General features: G+C 39.3%; 1 protein-coding gene across 3 annotated transcripts; it reads right to left on the reverse strand.

The window, feature by feature from the left end:
- Positions 1 to 200: 200 nt before the first annotated feature.
- On the reverse strand, positions 201 to 18111 carry Aplip1 (JNK-interacting protein Aplip1). Of its 3 annotated transcripts, none has more exons than XM_078187045.1 (8): positions 17322 to 18111; positions 11148 to 11372; positions 6362 to 6597; positions 5294 to 5569; positions 4386 to 4538; positions 3825 to 4105; positions 3042 to 3220; positions 201 to 2065 (listed from the first exon to the last, which is right to left on the reverse strand). In XM_078187045.1, the coding sequence occupies exons 1-8, from the start codon at positions 17402 to 17404 to the stop codon at positions 1993 to 1995; spliced, it is 1506 nt and encodes a 501-aa protein (XP_078043171.1). In that variant the 5' UTR covers positions 17405 to 18111; the 3' UTR covers positions 201 to 1992. The 3 variants fall into 3 exon arrangements, with proteins under 3 accessions (XP_078043171.1, XP_078043173.1, XP_078043172.1); XM_078187047.1 differs by having other exon boundaries at positions 6362 to 6576; positions 11160 to 11372; positions 17322 to 18110; XM_078187046.1 differs by having other exon boundaries at positions 11160 to 11372; positions 17322 to 18108.
- Between the last annotated feature and the right edge of the window lie 5045 nt (positions 18112 to 23156).

The raw sequence follows: 23156 nt of genomic DNA on the forward strand, positions 1-23156 counted from the left end.
ACCGAATTCATATAATACTGCAACGAGTCTCGCCAATTGGAACGACACAACGGCGGTGGAAGCGGTACAAATTAATAATCGCAATTTGCTCGAGGCATCGTTTTTCACATATCCTCTGTAATCATCGTTTTTCGGTGCGTGCGATTTGATTCGTAATTAACAACTGCGCGACCGTTCGCGGGAACGCTATGCGAACGCGGGTACATACGAGTCGATAGAATTTTCTACATAGAGGCCAATGTGCGCTTCGATAATCTAATGGTCGTTTTCAGCGACGGCGAACAAAAACGCGACTCACGGTTATCGAAGATGCGTGCTAAAACGTCACGGCTTATCGTTAACAACGTAATCTAATTAATTAACGATTTCTCCGGAAAGAAAGATAGAAAAATATACGAGTCCCTAAAACACCCGTACGACAAAATATGTTATTTTCTTGGCGCTTCGGTCTCTTTCCTTCTTTCTTCTCTCATTTCCGTCCTCTGCTTCGTTGCCATCGATAAACGTAATCAATCGGTCCGCGAAAACAACGCGACAAATCACGCGAATCGAACGGAAGCGAATCGCAACGTGAACGAAATAGAAACGGCAAATGAACGGAAGACAAACGAAAGAGAAACGCAAGAGAAATTACGGATCGTAAACCGTCGACGCGACGATGAAAACGGAAAACGAAACCACCGCGCGCGGTTCTTTTTTTCCGCCTTTTCCATCTTTTATGGAAAGATTAATATCGGTACGATCCACACTATTGTCGATTATCATTCTACGTGTCGCTATACGGTTAGCTTGGTCGAAGGATCGAGGGGTTGGCGATTAGTTCTTATCGGTATTAATTAGTTTAGTCGAATATTAAAGGTCTCTCTCTCTCTCGTCCGGTGTTCAGCCCGCGGTCCGTCGCGTTAACGAAAACGTGTGAAACGATCGTGGTCGCTGACATTCGGTCGAATCGAATGGATCCTCGCGTGATCGTGATGTCGTGTGAGGGGGGGGTTTGGATTGCGAAGTCGAGGAAGAATTGTCTGAACGCAAAACGATCTACCGGTAAAAAGCGAGCATCTCGAATAGAACGGAAACAGAAACACGGCGCTGGAATCGGTCCCGTCGTCACGCTTTCCGAAGTTGCTCGGTACATACGCACAGTTCTACACAGACACATCTGTACACGCGTCAGATAGATACACGTGTGTCTGTGTTACATGCACGCCCGTATGCAACGCGAACACGCTGCCGATCAAAAATACTAAGTCGGGTCTAATTATTTGCGAGAAAGAAAGATGCAAAGATCTCGAATGAAACAACACCAATGATTAACTGTGACTGTCTTCTTCGAATGATTCATGACAGATCTGTTCAACCTTCTGTCTGTTAGAGCATATCATGTAACGGGAATGCGTGCGAGTGAGAAAGGAAGGATGCCATGAAAACGTAAACACTTCCTTCTTCCTTCTCTCCACTCTGCTAAAACGCACAGCTTTGCTCTATGTCTTTCTCTTTACCACGTTGAACATCTCTGCTTTATGGTGTCGCGTCGACGCTAAATAATACTATTCTTACCGACGGCCAAATTCGTATTCTTAGCAAACAGCGTGATCGTTGTAGGTAGACTGCGGATTTTATGCGGACTTTATGGAAAATGAGTTAGTTGAAATAGAAAACAATGACGCTATTAGAACGGTTGAACGATTCATTATATTATTCCTAACAGATTAAAATGATTATTCGAGGCGGGAATAATTGTCTACGTGTGTTCTCTGTGTGTTTATCGTTGCGCCATTTTATTTCGCATAAAGATACCCGCAGTCCCCCGTTATAGGGGCGTGCATAGAGCTGCATGCGTATACGCGCGTGTCGCACATGTCGTTTAATTGGGTGTTTGATTCGCGTTTGTCATTTTGTATCTACAGCTAAGGGCAGTATGTACAAGGGTCAAAAGGAATGTGTGTTTATCTTTTCTTCTGTAGCCGCTATAGAACAGGCCAGCAGTATAATCTATTCAATATAGATATCCTCTATCGGGAAAGCAGTCTCGATGAACTTCGTGTAGAACCGATGGAAAGCACGCCTACGAAGAGAACATTCCACCTTTAAATTCAATGTTACATACGTCGTCGAGCACACAGGATCTTTGATTAAATTATCAGACAACTGAATTTTATACCGGGTGGTCCATTATCGTTTGATACAGGGACGGGTCGTTCCATCCCAAATAAATCACTCTTTTGTTTATAAATTTTTAACAGTGAACAAAGAGTTTCTCAGTTCGAACAAAATTTGTTTAAAGAGACGGGTCTTTTTCAAATGAAAAGCACGCCTCGATAAGATAGATAGTTTCCGAGATAAAAATTCCTGAGTACAACGCATTTTCGCATGAATTATGAATTTTAGAGCTCGTACTTTTTTAACAAATTCGAAATTAACCCACCCCCCGATAGTATCGTATGGTATATGTAATATTTTAATTTCAACGAAATTTTAGATAACGAGGGAAGAAAGTGATTGATTTTTGGCGTGGAATGACTCAAAGGACTCTGAAGACAATCAGTGCGAGTCCAATATTGCTGTTGTGGTTCAAGTAATTATTTGGGAATTGTCAAAATTCTTAAAAATTGTTAATTCTTTCAAATTGGAATTTAATTTTAATAAGCGATCTTCTTGAAATCTTATTATTTACTATATTTTACTTTAGTTCTTTAAAATTAAAATTTAATTTTAATAAGTAACGTTATCAAAATCTTATTAAAGTCTTCGGCTAACCGGGTAATATTTTACTGTATATTTTATTGATGAATATACTCTTCTGTAACTATAGAAGCACTGATATCTTCTTACGACGATACTTGGTAAGAAAAAATATATCAATTCTTGTTTTATCATACAAATTGCTAAGACTTCATCTAATTATAGTGGTCACTGACCCGGCAGCTAGAAAATGTCCGCGCAACATTTTCTTGTATATCAAAACTGAAACTTTGTAAATAATAAATTCTAATTACAGATTAAATTCGGAGAAATAGAGAGAAAGAGATCAGTGTGCATACCCGACGGCTTCGGCGACGGGTCTCGTGGATTCTTGGCCAATGAACACGTGACAAGCGAACCTCTGCAGGGTTGGATGCTTCGTGATGAAGCCGAGGTAGCGATGATCGCGGGGGTGAAAGGCGCAAAAGGAAACGTTCTTCAGCGAGTAGAAATAATCGTGGCAGGGTCCCTGGCTCTTCTGTAAAACAACGTGAACAACGTGAACATTGTAAACACTCCAAATAAATTACCATAACATACACAACCACGTTCGAGCATGTAAAACATCTCTCGACGTTCGTTAACCGGTCTACGGCGTGTAATCAGCAATCAATTATTCATTCCCGAAGAGGATAATCAATAATCGCAAGTCGTGCGCGTAATGCGAGATCATTAGCCGGCAATTTGTAATTGCAAAACGAATCATTATTCCACTCTTTATTGGAGACGATAGCTGCAGATGATAATGACAGCGCGCCGACTAATTTCGTCAGCTTGTAATTGAATATACAGTCGCGCGGGCCAGTCGTATGCCCGTTCAATATTTTAATTCACAGTCTGGCGGAATAATAAATAACGTTTACATAATTAATAGCCGTAATTTCTTCGCGCACTCTGCTACATCTGTCAATAATATTTCAAAATTATTTGTATTCGTATATCTGTCTTCCCCTCGCACGATCTATACTCGCACGAACGTCCGCAGCCTGCTCGCGATCATCGATTAGTTAATATCCGTTTCGTTGAACTCGAATTCGCGGCGCGGTCGATCGCACGTCGGTTAAAATAAATAGGACGTTTACCCTTGGTTTACTTCTGTCGACCATCCGGAGACCCTGATCGGAGACTTCCAAGATGCAGCTCTGCGAGATCGGCGACTCGTTCGAGTTCCCGACGATTCGTCGCACCGCTTGGCAAACGACGCCGGTACCTTTGTGCGCCAAGGTCTCCACGGAGCCCAGGTAACCCAGAAGGTATCGCTCCCTTTTTACCTTCGGCGCTGACGGATCGAAGTCGCTGTAATCCATGTCGACCGCGTAAGCCGAGGGGAAGATACCTTGACGACCTGTTCTGAGGTTCACACCTTCGAATCGAAACGCAACGATCATGTCACTCACGAGGCGATTTTGTACGATTAAATTAATTTCTGTATATATTAGGGTGTCCCGTGAGATCTTTCCTTTTTTTTCTTTGCACTGATTAAAGGATTCTGTACCTAATGTTAGTGGCATCCACTGTCTCGCGGATTTTCATCGAGCATATTCTCCAGTTTATACATAGCATGAAGCAGAAAGAACTTGCAGGACACCTTAAATATATATACATATAATATTGATAGTATTGTATGTGTGTATGGAACGAACCTTCACACCAGAGATCATCGGCCTCTTTTTGAACGTAAATGGGATCGCCGATTTCGAGATCGATCTCGTCGTGATGTCTTGGCACAAATTTGTGCAGTCCTCGATGCGTTGCCTCGAGCAACTCCAGTTGAGTGAACGGAACACCTCCGCTTCCTTTATGAGAACGACAGGTTGTTAATTAACAAATTTAGTTAAACTTCTGTGCAGAAATATGTACGATGAGATTCCGTAAACGCTCTACTTTATATGTTCATAACAAGTAAAATGTTTCAATATTCAATCTGTAATCTTCAATATTCATTATTCAATGTGTAATCTTCAATATTCATTATGCAATATTTAATACTCAATACTCAATATTTGATCTTCAATATCGAGATTTAAATTCACTGAGTATCAAATATCGAGTAACGAATATTGAAGATTATATATTGAATATTAGAGATAAAATATTTAATATTGAAGATTACAGATTGAATATTAAAGATTGCATATTAAATATAAAATGCCCAATGTTACATGTTCACAGCAACATTTATTCAACTTCATTAATTCCTGAAGTTCACAGACCGGTCATAAAGCAATACGAATTAAATAATTACCAATTTAGAAAAATCAATTTCTTTATTAAATATCACTGAACTCTTCAAACTGTGAACCATGCTTGATATTGAATATGAAATATTGGGTAGTGAGAATTGAATATTGAATATGGAATCTTGAAGATAAAATATTGAATATGGAATCTTAAATGTGCAATATAAAATATGGAATATTGATTGTGGAATATTGAAGATAAAATATTGAATATTGAATATGGAATATTGAGGAGAAAATATTGAATATTGGATATGGAATGTTGAAGATCGAATACTAAATACATTACTACAACGAATCAAAGCTATCACCTGGCGTGCTACTAGGCGAAGCGGAGTCCGTGTTCTGCAGAGTGTTGCAGGGTATGGGCGAGACGCTTTTGGGTCCGTTTTCCGGCGAGTGGGCGGTGGAATGGCCGCTGTCGGTTGCCATTCGTTCGCTGTCGGGCGAGCTGTCCTCGTGACGGATCCTCGAGTGACATTTTCGTAAGACTAAATGCGGTCTGCTGTTTGTCGAGCCGTTCGCCGCGTTCAGCTCGTCCGCCAGCGACGACGAGGACTGCATGGTCATCTGACCGATAGGCAGACCTGCGAATAAACACCGTTGATTAAACAAATAAAAACAGTCGCGCGAGATGATCCTCGTATCACTGCTCAAATGATTCTCCGTCGCACCTCTTTTTAAAATTACGAGGCGCTCGAAATTCTCCAGACACCGCATCGTTCGACTCTTAGCGCTCGGTTTTAATCGAACGATCGAGACACGCGCGATCGACGTGACCAGAAACGAATCTTTAGCGCACGCGGTGGAGGGAACGAGTCTCTCGGACAAACGTCGCGACGTAAATAGACGTCATTATTGGATTTTCTTTCGTTGCGGTCACAGATTGTGCGGTTGCATACGCGATATATCGTTCGATTGAGGTGTACGCGGAGTATGGTCTGTTCCTTGTGCCGCACCGACTCGATTGCTCAAGGTCAGACGGTTCTAGAGGTAATGGATCGGCGTCGGATCAGATTCTAGGCTGCCAGGCCAACACCGTCGACGCGTGACGTTCCGGTCTCAATGAGGATGCAGCGCGATATTTTCGCTTTCTGCTGAAGCGATCAGCTGAGGTTTTTAAACTCGATGGAGAACGGGTCGAATTACGCGGGTTTGTAAAAGATATTCAAAACGGAACGTTTTTATAATTCCGTCCCTTTTATGACCCTTGAATATTTCAACAAAATTTTTTAGATCGCTTGACCGAATTAGAAACATGTTATTGCAGTAAATGGTGACCAAACATTTTGTACACCAACTCTTTTTGTGAACTGTGAATATTCTCACGAATTGTACTGCGAATTTTCCAAGCGAATGATGAAGCAGAACTGTCTTACATTTCTTGTTCTTGGGGATTTCAGGTAACCTCCGACGTCGACGTTCGTTGCCGCCGCTCCCCGGTCGATTAGAGGGCACGTGTTCCGGCGTCGGCCAAGAGCTCAAACTCGAACAAGAGTCGCCGACATCGCTGACTACGCTGTCTCTGCCGCCGGAAACGGAAGCGGCACCTCCGCCGGGACCTGGACCACCGACGCCTGCCGATCGACCCCTGCTGCTCAGTCCACCGAACAAGCTAATGTCACCCAAGGGTAGTCGTGTAGTGAGCTAAGCTACCTTTCACCATGCCGTTCGAAGTGTATTCTTATCGGGAGCTCGGGACAGTGATCATTGAAAACAGGCCATAACATCTGCTCGATTTTAACGTGCGACAGCCATCGCTCATAATTGCTGCGTCCACGAAGAAGGCTCCGCGACTCAACACGCCTTCTCTGCGAGTCGGCGCATAATGGTTGGAATGAATGGAAGAATTCAGCGATACTTTATGGAAAAGAGGATTTTACTGAATTGATAAATATACGATTTTTATTGAGCAGTTTACGAACCTCAGGAATGGAGAAATGTGTGAAATATTTTAGTTATTGTGAGCATTTAAAGTTGAGCGTTTTTTATTTGATATCTTATGATCGATACTCTATATTCAATAGTCAATACTCAATATTTAATATTCATTATTGAATACTCAATATTCGATAGTAAATGCTCAATATTTAATATGCAATGCTCAATATTAAATACTCAATAAATTTTGCCAAAATAGATCTGCTTACAAGAATTATTATTTTACAATAGATTTTGAACCTCTAATCGTCTCGGCAATTATGAGCGATACTGTGTTCATTTCCCTCGATTTACGATTCAAACGTTTCAAAAATTGTCGATATTGGAAAGAAATAAGTGAGAGAATCGTTTAAAAATATTCAGTGCACCTAACCGCACAAATAAAATATATGTATATTAACACACTATAATCGAGAGAGTTATTAATATCTTTCTAAAATATTGAATTCTTTTTAATTTCATTATACATTTTAAATAAACAACCTCTATGAAATCATAAAAATAATCGCCATACACTTATTATTAAAATCTAAATATCAGTTTTACAAATATTATATATTTTACTTTAATTAAACAAAATTAAATCTTTTTATGAACATATTAATACTTCTCTCACATATAGTGTGACAACCCTCGGTCAGCGGCTCATTTTAACAACTATACAATGGACAATTGTTTGCATCAATTCTATGCTTCGTTCACCAATTTTATTAATCATTTATAATGTACACTTTTTCCATTGCAACAGTTATTTATTTCATTTAACCCTTTGCACTCGAATGGTAACTCCGAAGCACCACTAAAAATTGTTATATCACATCGCAAAATAATTTTCACATTATTAACTCCTTTTTATTTAATTCTATTTCAGTCACGAGACTCAATTTCGTATGCACAAAATATACTAAATTATATAAAATAGAAATACTGCTAGTCAAAACAACCCTTTTGCATCTAAACTTAAAACATCTTCAAGCGCAAATAGTTAATTGCCAAAAACTGACCAACAAGGTGATCATACAAATAAATCGGATCACGTAAGATCCGGTTACCGCAGGCCGAGGGTAATCCCGTAATTTTCAACGTTCTCAAAAATTATCTCGTCTCATCGGCACCGATGCGAGAGCTCCATTGAAAGATAAATCTTTCTGACCGCTTGAAAAAGAGAAAAAGACCGGGAAGGGAAAAAAGAGGAGACCGCGTAAACAAAAGACGTCCATTGTTTGCCGGGTGTAAAGAGAGTCCGCGCGCCGAAGTGCGCCGCGCGTAAATCCAGGGATGAGCGCATTACAAAATTGTCACGGTACGAATTGCTACTAATGGAAGAACCTGGGTGCGTTCTTGCCGGAACAAATGCGGTTACTTCGCCCGTGCAACCGTGCTAAATGGCGGCTCTCTCTCTCTCTCTCTCTCTTGCTCTCGCGGTGGTTGAGTGTCGACGTTTTAGGGACAGAACCGGGGCACAAAGCCCCTGCCGAGGCATCAGAGAATGCCGTAAGTAGGCGAGGAACACAGGTGTTCAAACAAGGTTCCGCTAATTTCGCCGCGACAGACTATGCTTATAGAAAATGTGCTTTCCCAAATGCGGTCGCTTTTTATGCAGTCTCAAAACATTCAGATTATATAATCAAGTATAATTAATCTTTATCTAATTTTAATCTGATTTTTATTTAGTCTTTGTAATATTTTTATTTGACGTCTGTTTTATATAATTTATACGGATATGTATCAGTGATAATTAATAACAAGTAATTTATAAATATACATGTATAATTAAATATGTAATTTATAGATATAAATATATATATAATTAATTATAATTCTTCGATTTGCAGAGTCACTAGATTTATTAAACACCGTCAAAAAAAAATTCTTCTTGCAATAGTGATCTCAAATTACGCTGCGAATCTTTACGCAAAAGAAAAATATGCTTCGTCAATTATGTAAAAGAAAAGGTTGGATAAAAATATTCTCCTTTTAACGACGTTAATGCAGCGACAATGATGCAACAGTATTCGTAAAATACTCTTCAGTGTTCTATTTAACCGTTTTAGCTATAAATGCACAAAATCCGGGGTCGATTGGTCACATTATCTTACCGCGGCGAGAGAGATCGTTCATTAGTCGACATTTCAGCTAAAGAATACTCCCGAATAGGTCACCAGCGACAAACACTTCTCGAGTATTAATATCAGTGCGACGACTGACGTGAATTGCTTTAAGACAGCGAAATGTCACCGTACAAGAGGACAAGCACGCACCCAGGAACATTACATGATTTATTTGTAATTTTCTCTGTCAACTGTATCTGTGATTCAAAAGTTTCCTTTCTTCAGGTAATTTTCAAATTATGTTTCATCGTTAAAAAACCTGTATATAATTGTTTTCACATAGAAAATATATCATTTACTATTACAATAATTTTTAGATTATTCAGTATCAAATATTATATAAATAAATTGCGATTGTTATTAATCTATAAACGTAAAGACAACCAAGAACCATTTACATTGACAATTATAATAACAACGACTGTCGGTCTAAGCTAGTAATATTATAAATGCAAATTATTCTTTCTAATGGCATTAAATAATAAAAGTATACGAATCTACCATAACAATTCGAAACATAAATTGTAATAGTTAATCTACGTAAATAGCTTCGACTAAAATATAACAAAAATGGATGTTCACTTTCCACTAAACGAGAATAATTAGAGTTGAAACAATTACACGTTTACTATCTATAACTTTTGTCTATCTCTATCAACGAATTATTAAATTAAATTATTAAATTAAATTATTTACGTATTATTCAATTAAATTATTAACGAATTATTCAATTAAATCAGTGACGGGGAAAGTCGATTTTGAATACCGGATACGTTGATACATGTCGTTAAAGATACCATGAGAGATGTTATGCGATCTATTCCGAACAGGTTCGCTAAAGGTCGGTTTCTCTAGGGATTAGGGGTGCTGCATTATCGAAACACTACCAACGCGTTGTAAAGTAACGTAAGTGCAAACTTGCTTCGATCAGGATGCATTTCTAAAGTTGGTACAGTCAACGTCGGTGTCCTTAGATCGAGAAACATAAATAGGGAACATCGTGAATACGATCGTGAGACTGGTCAGCTATAGAGAAGGGCACTATTTAACGGAACTGGATCTCCGGACACGTTGCAAATTCATTCCTTCTTGCATGCAAAAGTGAGAAGAAGATATCATCGAGCTCATATCATAAAGCTCATTTTTCATTCGATGAAGGGTTGAACGCCATACAGGATGCTCCAAGCAGAATTAACGAGTTCGAAAATCAAAATTCTATAGATAGAGAGCTTTTTAAAAAATTTCTGAAAATATTCCGATTGGACTATAAAAACAAGCACGGCAAATTAATAATCGTGTCTTGTATTCTCTAATTGTCCATTTTGGTTCACTAGTCGAAGGACAATTAGGGAGAATTTATAATATTTCTAAAGATTGAGAGATTTTAATGGTACGTATCATTTTGTTCTATACAATAACGATCACTGCGCTAACTATATCGAATTGGTGGTTTACTATATATAGTCTGCTCCGCAGAGTTCTTATATTAGTTTCACCGAATCAATAAAGTAGACGTTTTCGAATCAATAGGAAACTGAACCCACCCTCTGCAACACTATCTTCGCCGACGTCGTCTGCATACTGGCTCCTTTATGCAATTTCTCTCGACAATTTTTCCGTTTCGCAGTATACCAAAAAATTGTTAATTGTAATTCAATGTTTCTAAAATATTCTCGGATCATTTTTATATTAAATAAATAGCTTCTTAGCTGGGAGTAGACATACAACAGCAAAGAGTTAATAAGTGAAAGAACAGTATAGATTACTTTAATTATTCAAATATATAGTACGAGATATAAATTTTAGTTTCTATAAAATTAAATACGAAAATACAAATTTTAAGTTCTATAAAATTAAATACGAAAAAATTGCATAATGTTCTGCAGTCTGATTATTAATACGTTCTTTTCAGAGCTCTCCTGCGACCTTGGAACAACCGCAAAAATCGAGCCGGTGTGCAGAGACGGAAGGGTCAAGTGCTCGCGCTCGCGGGGGCCACCCTGTACAAACCGTTCAATCGATGCCGGCGATCTTCGACTATCTATAGATCTCTAACATGGTCGAACGAAGCGAACAGTCACAGACAAGAAAGACGAAATGCTGGCACACTTACGATGTTACCAACCTAAAGTCGCTATCAGCGACGATGGAGCAGTTCTGGTCGAGATCCTCGCTGTCGTCGCCGGATGTGTGGCCGCTCTGGGTGTCGTGTCGGTGTATCACCACCACGTCCTCGTCCTCGGAGTCGGGACCGACTCCGTCGCAGGCCCTGCCGACCTCTGTGTCGCTGTATTGCGACGAGGTCGGCGAGTCGTCTATCATCACATCGTGGACGAGCCTGTTTCCAACAGGAATCGAGATCATTAGTTAAGGGTGAATTATACATTATATAATTCATTATATCATCTAGAAACAATAATTTATCGAATAGTAACTTAAATATCCAACAATAATTTTTTTTTTTTTTTTTTGGGCAGGGAAGCGGAAAAATCTTCAGCAACAATAATATTTCTAATCAAATCAATTATAATCAAATGCATAGTAATCTTACAAAAGTCTAAAACATCGTTCGATATTAGGTACTTTCACCGAATTTTCTCAAAAATACAAATATACAATAAACGTTCTCTGTATAGACACATAGCGTACATAATTGATAACTGAGAGCAATGGAAGAATCGATTAAAATTGTTGTTTCATTGATAAACTATAACACGTGATTCCGAGATATGCGAACGTATTGCTATAACTTATTGTCGCCGCGGTGCATCTTCTGTTGAAAGTATTATCCATTTAAACGGCAAGTGGATCAGAGCTCAGCAGACTGACACGTTTAGGACTCTCAAGAAACACTTCGCCACGAGCAAGAAACACTCGAACACCGTCTACCAACAGGTAAACGCCGACGTCGTCATAATTATTCTTCGATCAGCATCGAAACTTCAAGCTATCGAAAAAATAATTACGATAAATCGTTCCGTGGCAGCTGATAAAAATTTCGTGGATATCGTGATTGATTTAGCTTCGATTCTTGGGAAATAAGACTAAAGAGTTACAGGAGAATGTAATAGCGGTAAAGCGGTGTAGAGTCGCATTGTTGCTCGATATGTTAAATGCCATAAATGCCAGATAACCTCAAGAGAGATTAAAATTGCTTTGAATAAGAAAGAGGAATAAAATATGCATTGGGAATTTCGAAACTCATACCCAAAAATTTAAAGCAATTTCATTGATAAAACAATGTGAAATAAAATAAGCGCCGCGAGTCTCAAAACTCGCCCCTGAAACTCTGAACAATTTTATTAATAAAACTGAAAGTAGGTAGATGACTAGGCAGCTTAATTAAAAAAACAAAAAGAAATAAAATAAGCGCTAGAAATTTGGCGAAATGGCGAACTCATCCCCAAAAATTCCAAGCTATTTAATTAATAAAACTGTGACTAGACAATTGAAATTTATCACAGTGGATGCCACATTGACTATTTTACATTCCCAGCTTCCTAAAGAAATTTCGTTAGACAAAAACTGCGACATATGACTTTTTACAACAAAACTAACTTTCGCAAACAGGTGAAAGATTATCGTTGCCTTTGCGCGGCCTACGCGGCACCCGCCGTGTCAAGGCAGGTACTCTAAGGTAGAAAGAGAATCCCGTGAACGGTGTTTTCTTCTTTCCACGCAGACTTCGTCGAAGATAATGCAACGGCGTCGAAGGTAACGTGGACGTTCGATCAAATAATTAACGATAAAAGCGCGGTGGAATTCGTTAACAGCGCGCACGGGTTGGTTCGTCCACTGGAGACAAATAATCACGAGTGACGGATCGGGTGATAGAGAGCTGGTTTAATTTTGGGAATCGATCTTTTTCTTTTATTCATTTTTGATGGGCCGTGTTCCGTGCACGGTGGAAAATAACGTGATCGATACGGTACGCCTCGCTGCATTTTTAAACGCGTCCACTGAGTACAGCGCGGAATTTGAAGTTTGCATATTGGTCTCGATAAATAGCGACGCTATAGGACGCTGGAAGGATTAAGCTATAATTATAATTAGACAGCGGATTTTATGCGTTCGTGGAAATATCGCGCTAGCGAAACTTAAAGCGATAGATAGGTTAAACAAATTCAAATAAAATTGAACAAATAAAAATAATTTTGAAACATGTTACAACAATTTCAATGGCGCTGCAGAGGCTCCACTATAATGCAAAGGGTTAATAATTCTATCGAAATTGTTACAAGAAGGAACAACTTTCTAAATGCTATTTATTGTTTGCAATTAGTGCAAATTATTTCCATTATACGCAAAGATCCGCAGTCTAATTAAAATGTTCGACACGTAGTCGATGTTGAAGTAGAACCTCCTTATTTTAGCGCAAGGTGATCTTATTTTACGTTTCTAAATAATTTTACTCGTTAAATAATTTTAGAGAAATATTTAATGGAAAGTTCCTGTTTGATATATGCTCGGTTTTTAAACCGTTTAATGGTTTAACGCGTTAATGATGTAGGACCATAATTTGATCATTCGAGAAAAAGCTCTCACGGTTTATACGTTCGCAAAGCTAACGTTTATGTAATTAATCTTTCAACCCCTCGCCGTATATTTTAGCGAGCCAGGACTCGTAATGGAGATTTCTGGTAAGCAACTATCAACACGTTATCGCTCGGAACGACTATAAATAATCGTTTCCTTGACTGTCCGTGAAATGCCGGATCACTAAAAATACGTAGACATTTTCTTGATCGTTCGTGCACTACCATCGAATTAAAAATAGAACTTAATAAAACGAGTTGATATCCATTTTTCTTCTGATCTCGAAATGTTAACTTTATAAGTCAAAACTGTAACTTTGATATTTCGTGTGTTGTAACAATATTTTATTAGTTGTATAAATTTTTCTGACCGTAAAATATTAAAAAGAATAAAAGATTAAACTTGAGATTAAAATTTACCAAAAGGACCTGACATTTTAAATTATCAAACCTTTTAATATTTCAAGATTAGTAAAATGGATATGATTAATAAAATATCGAAGTTAAGGTTTTAAGGTTAAATCTTAATAAAAGAAACTTGAAACGTATTCTTCCTTGAACTTCGATATTTTATGAGTTACATGAATATTTCTAACCTCAAATTATACCGGTTGCACGCGAAAGAATTCGCGCAAACAGCCATGACCGTATTATGTTAATAATAAATATTGTTCCACGCTTTTAAGTTGAAACAAAATTCTTTTCGTTTCCGAGCCGTCATACAGTTCGGACGTGTTTCTCTCGACGATTGCGAGTACCAGTAAATAAGCAAATCTGTGAAACTGTGTGCGTGAAATAACAAAAGAAGTGCTCCAAGGCGTACATACATCCACGCATACATACATATATACATCCACCCATACATACATACATACATTGTGCGCACAGAATATGAATCCTCATACGATAAAATGATTAGAGGTTATAAAACGCAAGAGACCTCTGAGTACAGGAGTCTCGACGCTGACAACAAAGAAATCGAAGATAATCCTACCATGCCAAATCCTACACCATCCTATGCATCCAAAACAATGTCCAACACGTACCCAAGTAAAGAAGCAGCTATCACTGTAGACAGCATTGCGGAGCCACCATAACGCACTATGCCCGAGCTATCGGAACTTTGACTGGTAACAGTGCCATAAGATTTATTTCGAGAATCTCAAATGGTCGGGTGTGTATTTACTTAGACAGTAAACAAACAGTTCACCGTCTCCTGTCTAAATATTCATCAATTACGATCAAGGACTCAAGTGTCGTCGTCAGGCCGCTAATCTACCCGGCCCAAAGAATCATCCTCTCAAATGTGTCACCCAGTATTTCTAATGAGCACATTGAAAACCCTGTCTATACGGCCAAACGAAGTCTTTCAGAACCGATTCGCTAATTTCCCCCCTTGGATATTACACCCCATCTCAACGAACATCGACCTCGAAATCCACAACAAAAAAGACACAAACTCACAACACTTTAAAACACTCACCTTAGAATTTCTAAATAATTTCCCACAATACACCCAAATTTTTACTGATGTTTCAGTCTCTAAAGCGGGTTCAGGCTACGCAACCGTTGGTGAAGGCATCATCAATAAAGAAAAATGACCTCAGAATACATGAATCTTAACTGCCGAAACAATCGCAATCCAGCAAGCCTTTAAGATCGCCGCCAACGGTTCCAACCGACACTACAGTATCCTCTCTGATAGGCAAAAACGCAATTTTATCGGACACTGATACAACAAGAACGGATGACTTGACATTAGATATTTTAGAAACAAACCACGAAGCAACCGAAAAAGGGAAAAAAATTATCCTTGCCTGGATACCATCTCGCGTCGGTATTTTTGGAAATAACCAAACGGACACAGCAGCAAAAGAAGCGACCACCCTGTCACCACCAAGAATCGCAGACAAAACCTCTCCTATCCCACTGGAACAACGAATGGAAGCACTTTGCAAGGCCGCACGCTCTAGAAGTCCACGAGGGATTCCTCAAGGAACTTTCCATCACATCGAACCTCAACCGACAACAACAAGTAACAATAAACAGGATTAGAATAGGTCATTCGAAATTAACTCACTCCTTTTTAATTTCCAAAACTAGTCCTCCACTATGCGATATTTGCAACTCCCAAATAACGATAAAACACATTCTTCTAAATTGTTCCAAGTACACAGAACTCCGCGCTAAATACAAAATGAAACTAAACCTCCACGGTAACCTTAATAAGAGCAAACAAATAGGACAAGTTATCTCATTCCTGAAAAAATTCAAGCCTATACAGTAAACTCTAATATCCCCAACTAAAAGTCGTCGCTAATAACCGCAAGTGTAGTTGATGCGACGTAAAATACTATTTAAAAAAAAAAAGAAAATTCTTTTCTTTTCTCCACAATATTCAATTATAAATATCATAAATATTAACATATTAATAGTTGCTAAGTCTCTCCTTCGTCCAAGAAATTATTACAATCAAGAAACTTCTAGTCACCATAACTGTTAAAAAAAACGAGATACGACAAGGGGTTAAAATATCCGAACAAATTAAATGCAAATTGCCAAGTACAATTTCTCTTAATAACAATAATTTCCTATTAATCGTTTCCTTATAGCTTCGTGATTTTCGCTCGTGAAAGAAGCATCTCGTACACCCAGGTCCTCATAATCGTATCTACGTCATTCCGTGCGTAACGAGTCCTTCCAATCACGCTAAATATCCCAGAAACAAACCATTGAATGCGTCCGAACGATATCCCAGCCACCCCCGCACCGGAAGTGTACCACGCGAGCCGCATCTCCCCGCATTAGATTTATTTCGCAGACGAGGAACAGCATCGACCGCGCCTCCGCGGTGCATCTTCGCCGCTGCAACCATGGCTAACCCCCCTAATCTCCTTCCGAAAGTGCAACACGGCGAGCGAAAGCGACGCAAGACGAACGAGCCCGCATCGTCGCACGCGTCGCGACCCCTAACGAAAACGTTAACGCCGTCGTCCAACCTGGAACAATTTTATCCCTGGAGCAATTCCCATCCGTGGAACGATTCCATTCCTGGAACAATTCCATCCCTTGCACAATCCTGCGGACACTTGCATCGACTATTTATAGCAATCGTTCGAAACGATCTTCGACCGTGTCCCCGATAATCTTAAGAAACTATCCCTGATGATTCTCGCGATCGAGCACGACCATCCGAATCTACCTTTTTCTGATAAATCGACAAGATTCATCTCCGGGATCGTGATCTCCGCGACGGTCACGAAACCAGCACGGTCATTCAATATTCAACCAGGCTGCAACGGCGAAGCGAGCCCACCCCCGTTGCAGGCTGCGTCCGCGACAGACACGTCAGAGCGGGCACAATGAAACGAAACCACCACCACCCCCGTTCCAATTTCCAACGAAACCATGAACCACTTCGCGACGAAACCGAGGCCGATCCTCTTCCCTCGGGGCGATCGAAACTCGAGCAGGTTAGCGCGAGGAGTCTGTCGCGCGACATAGGGAATGCAGGCGACGAGGCTAATCGTCGTCGGGGATGGTGGACGTGTCGCGCGGTGACGTCCGATCGCCGCGGTGAAATTCGTCCAGCTGGTCGAGGCACAGGGCTGCCCGACGGGGTTGTGCACGTCGACGACGATCGCCGTCATCCCCGAGACGTTTCGCCGCGGGGTGGAAGACAGTAGGGTGCTCGTCGTTCGTGCCAGTCCCCGGTTCGTCGATCGAGACGTAGCTCGGCCTGGTCTACTCACGTGTAATTGGACAGCGGCGCTTTCAAGTGCTGGGGCAGCTTCTCGAAATAGTGCCGGAACTCCTCGAACTCGGTGTCGGCCATCCCGGCGACGATGCGTGCGGTGTCGGGAAGATGGGCCGCGGGGTCGAACGGTCGGTCCTGAAGGCGGCCGTGACGGCCTCGAGGAGAGCTGCTCGTCGACCCCCAGGAAAGCAACGGTGGTGAGAGATGTCGCTGACGCTCGGGTACGACCTAACCCAGACGGGCCGCCTCGACATCGCGACTACCCTATTGATTCCTGCGTGGTGAACGCGGCGCGGCGCGCACCCCCGCGCGCGCGATCTTTCCTGCAAGCGCCGCCAGCGAAATCGAACGCGGGGGTCCGCCGACCGCGGACCAAGCCGGCGGAGACGAAGCCCGAACGGGACCCGATCGCGACTGCAACACGCTCTCTTTCTTCTACGCGATTTAATATTTCAGTCGCGACCCTACACAACCGCCCCGCACGGCCCCGTCGCTGCATCCGTTTGCTGCAACTATGCTGCAGGGACGAAATACGTGCGGCCTACGGCATCGACGCACGTCTACGAAAAAAACGGGCGGCGTCGTTGCACGATTCTCGTGGCGATTGGTGCAATCGATTTGCGGGACACTTATGGCAGCCACCGTTGGGTCCGTTCGAATTTTTAAGAAGAATTTTTGCTTGCACAGGGTTATTCGAAATTGACTATAGGAAGCTTGTTATTTCAATGAAGAGCAAACTATTTTGTTTTTCATTTTATTTAATTGATGAGTAGATATTTGAGACGCGCAATGCGCTAATCGATCAAACCCCTTGCACTATAAGAAGGAGTTAAATTCGTGAAAAAGGTTTCACGCGAGAATAAGGATATTATTAATTTCTTTCAACTATAATTAAGTTGTTCTGTTATTAAAGTTTAGAAACGATATTAAATGAAGAAAATACAAGGAAGTGAAATTGTCTGGTCCTTTTTAGAAAAGTATAAGGACAAATAAATACTGATCAATGCGGCGTGGAAGGAATCGTACTGTAGGGAATGAACTTTGTAAAAGAAACAATAGAGAAATGTGATGTCGTGATGTATATTGCTTTTTAAAATTTCAACTGTAATAAAGAGTCGAATAAATGTTGTAGAATGTATAAGTAGAACAGCCGAAGATCAATCTTAATTTGGTCATTTAGGTCTCGCTTATGAAGAAGAAAGGAACGGTAATTTTTAGCAATTAGTTTTAGCCGTCGTCTTTAACAATTAAATACCTTAATTATTAGCTATCCATTACCTTAATTTTTAACAATTAAATACCTTAATTTTTAGCTATCCATTACCTTAATTTTTAACAATTAAATACCTTAATTTTTAGCTATCGACTACCTTAATTTTTAGTAATTAATTATCTCAATTTTTAGCAATTAACTATCTTAATTTTTAGCAGTTAATTCTTTTTAAATTTTGTACGGGCAGTCAGAGGCCATAATGCAGGGAATTCGTTTCTGATGCGAAAATTGCTCCGGGAAACGAACACACGATTCGAATCTCCCAGAGGAATGTCTGTTTTACTATCGAACGGAACACGGTGTGCATATTCCAGCGGCAGATAAAATTTGTATGGAGCCTAGTACATTAGAAGAAAGACGCACCTACGAAATGAACACGCTGTTACATCACGAACAGCCCGAATGACGTAATTGTATCGATACCCGATAATGAAATTTTGTACAGATAACATTAACAACGAAGTTCGATTGCACTGCAACGCGTTGTAACTCGGTAACATTTGAATTTTTAAGGGAGATCTATAACATTTTAAAGATAACAATTCCCTATTGATTCCAATATTATTTCGCATCGATAGATCATTTCGTGGCTTTTGTAGACTCTATATATTTATAACAAAATTGAGTAGTTGCAATTTGGTATAATATAAATTTTAAAATAATTTGAGGATGTCAATGTATTATTTTTAGTTAATTAAAAAAAAGAAGAGATGATTAAAAAGAGAATAGAGAAAGTTTAAAAGAATTTCAGAATGTCAATTATTTTTAATCGATTAAACTGATAGAAAAATGAGTGGAAAGTTTAGAATAGTTTAGAAATTTCAATGTATCATGTTCACTCAAATAAAATGATTGCAGAAGCAAATAAACGTGCTCTTCCTTATCTATTTTTTTCGCAATTGATGCAACAAGTTCTCACTCCGCCCAAAAACCCGCTTTTTTTTAATCGCCGACAGGATTGTATTTCACGTGGCAAACTGGAAACATTGTTAAAGAGAATAGAGTGTTTAACAAGAGGCAGCGGATATGGATAACGAAGAGAGAGAGAGAGCAAACTTTTGCACGAGTTTAAATTAATAATGGAGAGAGAAGACCGCGAGTATGATGCACAGCTATCCGAGAAAATCGAAACGGATCGCAATATTGCAATGTGCAACAGTTGTGCAACAGTTGTGCAACATCGTCGGAAATATTCCGTGTCGGTTCGGCACGGTATTTTCACGATCTTTTTCCTCGATTACCTTCGATCTCGATTACATTCGACTCCTTTCTTTCAATCAGACCGTTCTCATTCGTGCTGAGAGCGAACACCAAGAGGATCCCGCTGTCGGCAAACAACGAATACCCATCGTCTTGTTCTTACTTAGAGTCCCTTCAATATTTTCGCTAATCGATGAAATCGTTTGAAGGGGACGATCTGTATCGGCGAAACCGAGAACGAGGTATTAATTATATTTCATCGAAATTGTTGCAGAAAGCTTCATAAAAGATATTAGGTTGGTGCATATGAAATGTCGGACGTTTACGTAAATATATAAAACTGTATATCTTTTTTCAAAAGCTGTTGATTCAATCAAAATATACCCCGTTTGCTTTACTACGCCTTTTTCAACGAGATTTTAATACAGAAATGCCTGTATTAAACAAATTCTGATCTTTAGAATTAATGAACTCTGATATGGAATATTTCAGATTGTCTTCATTTATATCCCTTTGCGGACGGCGGCGCTCGACGGGCGAGCTTCGCTGTGGACGACGGGTATTGGAGCGCGCAGTATTTTGGGCGGATATATCCGCCAGCCGTCCGCTAAGGGATATACTATTTAGCCCGTAGAAACTCGGGCAGATATTGAGCAGTTTTAGGACGGTGTTGCCATTACACGTTGTTCGGCTGAAGAAAGTGACAGCAACCTGTCATAAATAATGTCGGGATTAAGAGAAATAGAATGAACTCCAGCATGAAAAACGTAAACACTTGAGTTTTTCTTCTCTGAAGTCAGCGATAAGACGTTGCCAGTAGGTTCGCCCGCGGCGCGTGGCTGTTCCATTGCCCACCGCGCGAAGCATGTTTAACAGCTCTGAATTGTATGATTCCAAATCGAGACTAGTCACAACAATAATAACGCGCTCGAATTTTACCGCATTTTCGTAACTTCCCCACTATCTCTCGGACGTTAGAGAGTATTAACCCTTTGTGCTCGAAGCCACTGCCACTGGAAATCTGAAATAAATCTTCTATATTTTATAAAATTGTATATTTTACTTCATTTAATTTCGCAATTTTGCAAATTCCATACTATAGTTTATCGATCCGAAAAATCAGAATTTCTTGAAGACAGACATTTATGAATTAAACTCGCGTTGGGAAAGGTGTATTGAAACAAATGGGGCACATTTTGATTAAATTAATAGCTCTTGAAAAAAGATATGCAGTTTTATATACTCGCTTAGAAATCCGACATTTCATATGCACCAACCTAATATTTTACATTAGTTATAAGACTTTTAATCTAGAATAAATGAACTTAAACGGACTGATAGCTTCATAAAATAAATGATAATAATGTTAACTCCTTTTTCTCTTTTTAGAACAATTTTTATCTCTCTTGAAATTATTTTGTATCAGGTAAAACGCTTAGAAGGTTAAAAGTGTAATGGATAATAAATAATAAATGTCAATAGTGCACTGGATGCGTTGGAAGCATGAATTAAATTGTCAAGTTTTTTTACAGCAATTAGAAACTCTTAATATTAATTATTACTTTAATAAATAGTATATACTAGTAGTGCATATAATATATATATATATATATAACAGTATATATTATTACACATTTTACTGTGTTAACTATTACATTCATCCTTGCACAATCGCAACAGAGCCTTAAATATAACCATAAATGCTCCTCGACTATCTTCCCTTGGCTTCTGAAGTTCGTTCAATATAGCAAATTAGAAACATCCAGCTCTCAGTTCAAAGGAACAACCTGACGAAGCAGATATCGAGGTTTTGTGGGTAATCTTGCTGGATGTAAGACAAGTGGATTCGGAGAATACGGGTCGAAATACGTTCTTGTCGAAATGAATTTCGTATTCCAGCGAATGTTACCATTCAATTGAGAAATTAATTATCACTTCACAAAGTAATCGTTCGACGCACGCTACTACGCTACTTGTACTTCGCAGCAGCCAACTTGTTCAACTTATTCTTAGGTTTCAATCGTTGCATTTATTACGTCACGAAGTTGTCCAATTTACGTCGATTTTAGGTCTGAACGTTTTAAAACCTAAAATGGACGTATTAATAATTATATTAATATATAAATTATAATTTAAGATGGTTCGCTACGCTTTATTATCATAAATATTTAAAAAAATGAGTATATAAATGGTAATAAATATTACCATCATTTAATTATTAATTAAATATAGAATATACCATTTAGATTACAGGATACAATATACCCAGTGATCTAATCTCAAAAGTTATTCACTTCACTTTCTTATCAGCACGTCATGCCAGCGAACGTCGAACTTCCGACTCTTCGAATCGCCATACTCGCGCCACACGTATCCGAATCCGATGATTCGTCGACTCCGTTTATAAAATGTAATTATCACGAGCACTTTTACGCGCGAACGTATGCTGCTCGGTGCCGAAAACGATTCGTCGAGCGGTGAACGCAGCGCGATAAAGGTGGCATCCACCACGCAGATCGAATGATACTTTCAATTCGCCTAATGCCGCCGGAGCGTCCGGTATAATTTAGCGAGGGTTGCGGCGCCGCTGTATGGTAGCTGATAGTGGTAAGTGATGGACATTGGTAATGTGCTGCATCTGCTTTGCCGAGAACCGGGAGAGCCGCCGTCCTCGGGCCGTTTCGAGCTTTTATGAAACGCTCCCCTTTGTTCTAGGAAAATAAATACAAGCCGTGGAACGATTGTCTCATTGAAAAGGAATCCAATTCTTCGGGGACGAACCGTACTTCCGGTCGGCCGCAGTCCTCCCTCGTTTTGAATACGTTTTTTTTAAAACGTTCGTAGAACAATTCCGCTAGCATAATGATTTTACAAGTGATAAGGAAACGATCTTGATAACAATTTCGCGTGAAATTATCGTTTTGCACTTTTTTCAATTTACTATTATTTACTACGATTGCTTTAAACAGTAGATAGCTTTATTATGTCAGAAATTATGCGAGGATAATTTTTAAGTTTGTATAATGTCTTTGTGCAGTTTGCTATTTTCTGAGTGGTTATTGTTATTACGGTTTTAAATGTATTATTAATCATGCTGAGAGTATTTTGGTACAGTATAAACTCTTGTTAATAGATCTAGTTGCAATATATATAATTATTTAATCTTGAATAATTGTATTGTATAAAATGTTCGTAATTGTATGAAATATCATATAATTAAATAAAATATTCTTAAACATTTCTATTATAGTTATTTAGTACTTAAACGTGCAAACTATCATTTAAATTGTAAAATACAATATAGAGTAGTAATATATACCGTAATTTATACCCAGTATAATACACAATACTATTTCA

Source organism: Augochlora pura, chromosome 7 (assembly GCF_028453695.1).
Source record: "Augochlora pura isolate Apur16 chromosome 7, APUR_v2.2.1, whole genome shotgun sequence".
Lineage (NCBI taxonomy): Eukaryota > Metazoa > Arthropoda > Insecta > Hymenoptera > Halictidae > Augochlora > Augochlora pura.

Excerpts from the sequence above, each read along its gene's own strand:
- Aplip1 (XM_078187045.1), bottom strand. The coding sequence starts at position 17,404 with ATGGCCGACACCGAGTTCGAGGAGTTCCGGCACTATTTCGAGAAGCTG. Across the intron at positions 4,539-5,293 it reads TTCGCCTAGTAGCACGCCAG|GAAGCGGAGGTGTTCCGTTC; the intron begins GTGATAGCTTTG and ends GTTCTCATAAAG. Across the intron at positions 3,221-3,824 it reads TCGACAGAAGTAAACCAAGG|AAGAGCCAGGGACCCTGCCA; the intron begins GTAAACGTCCTA and ends GTTGTTTTACAG.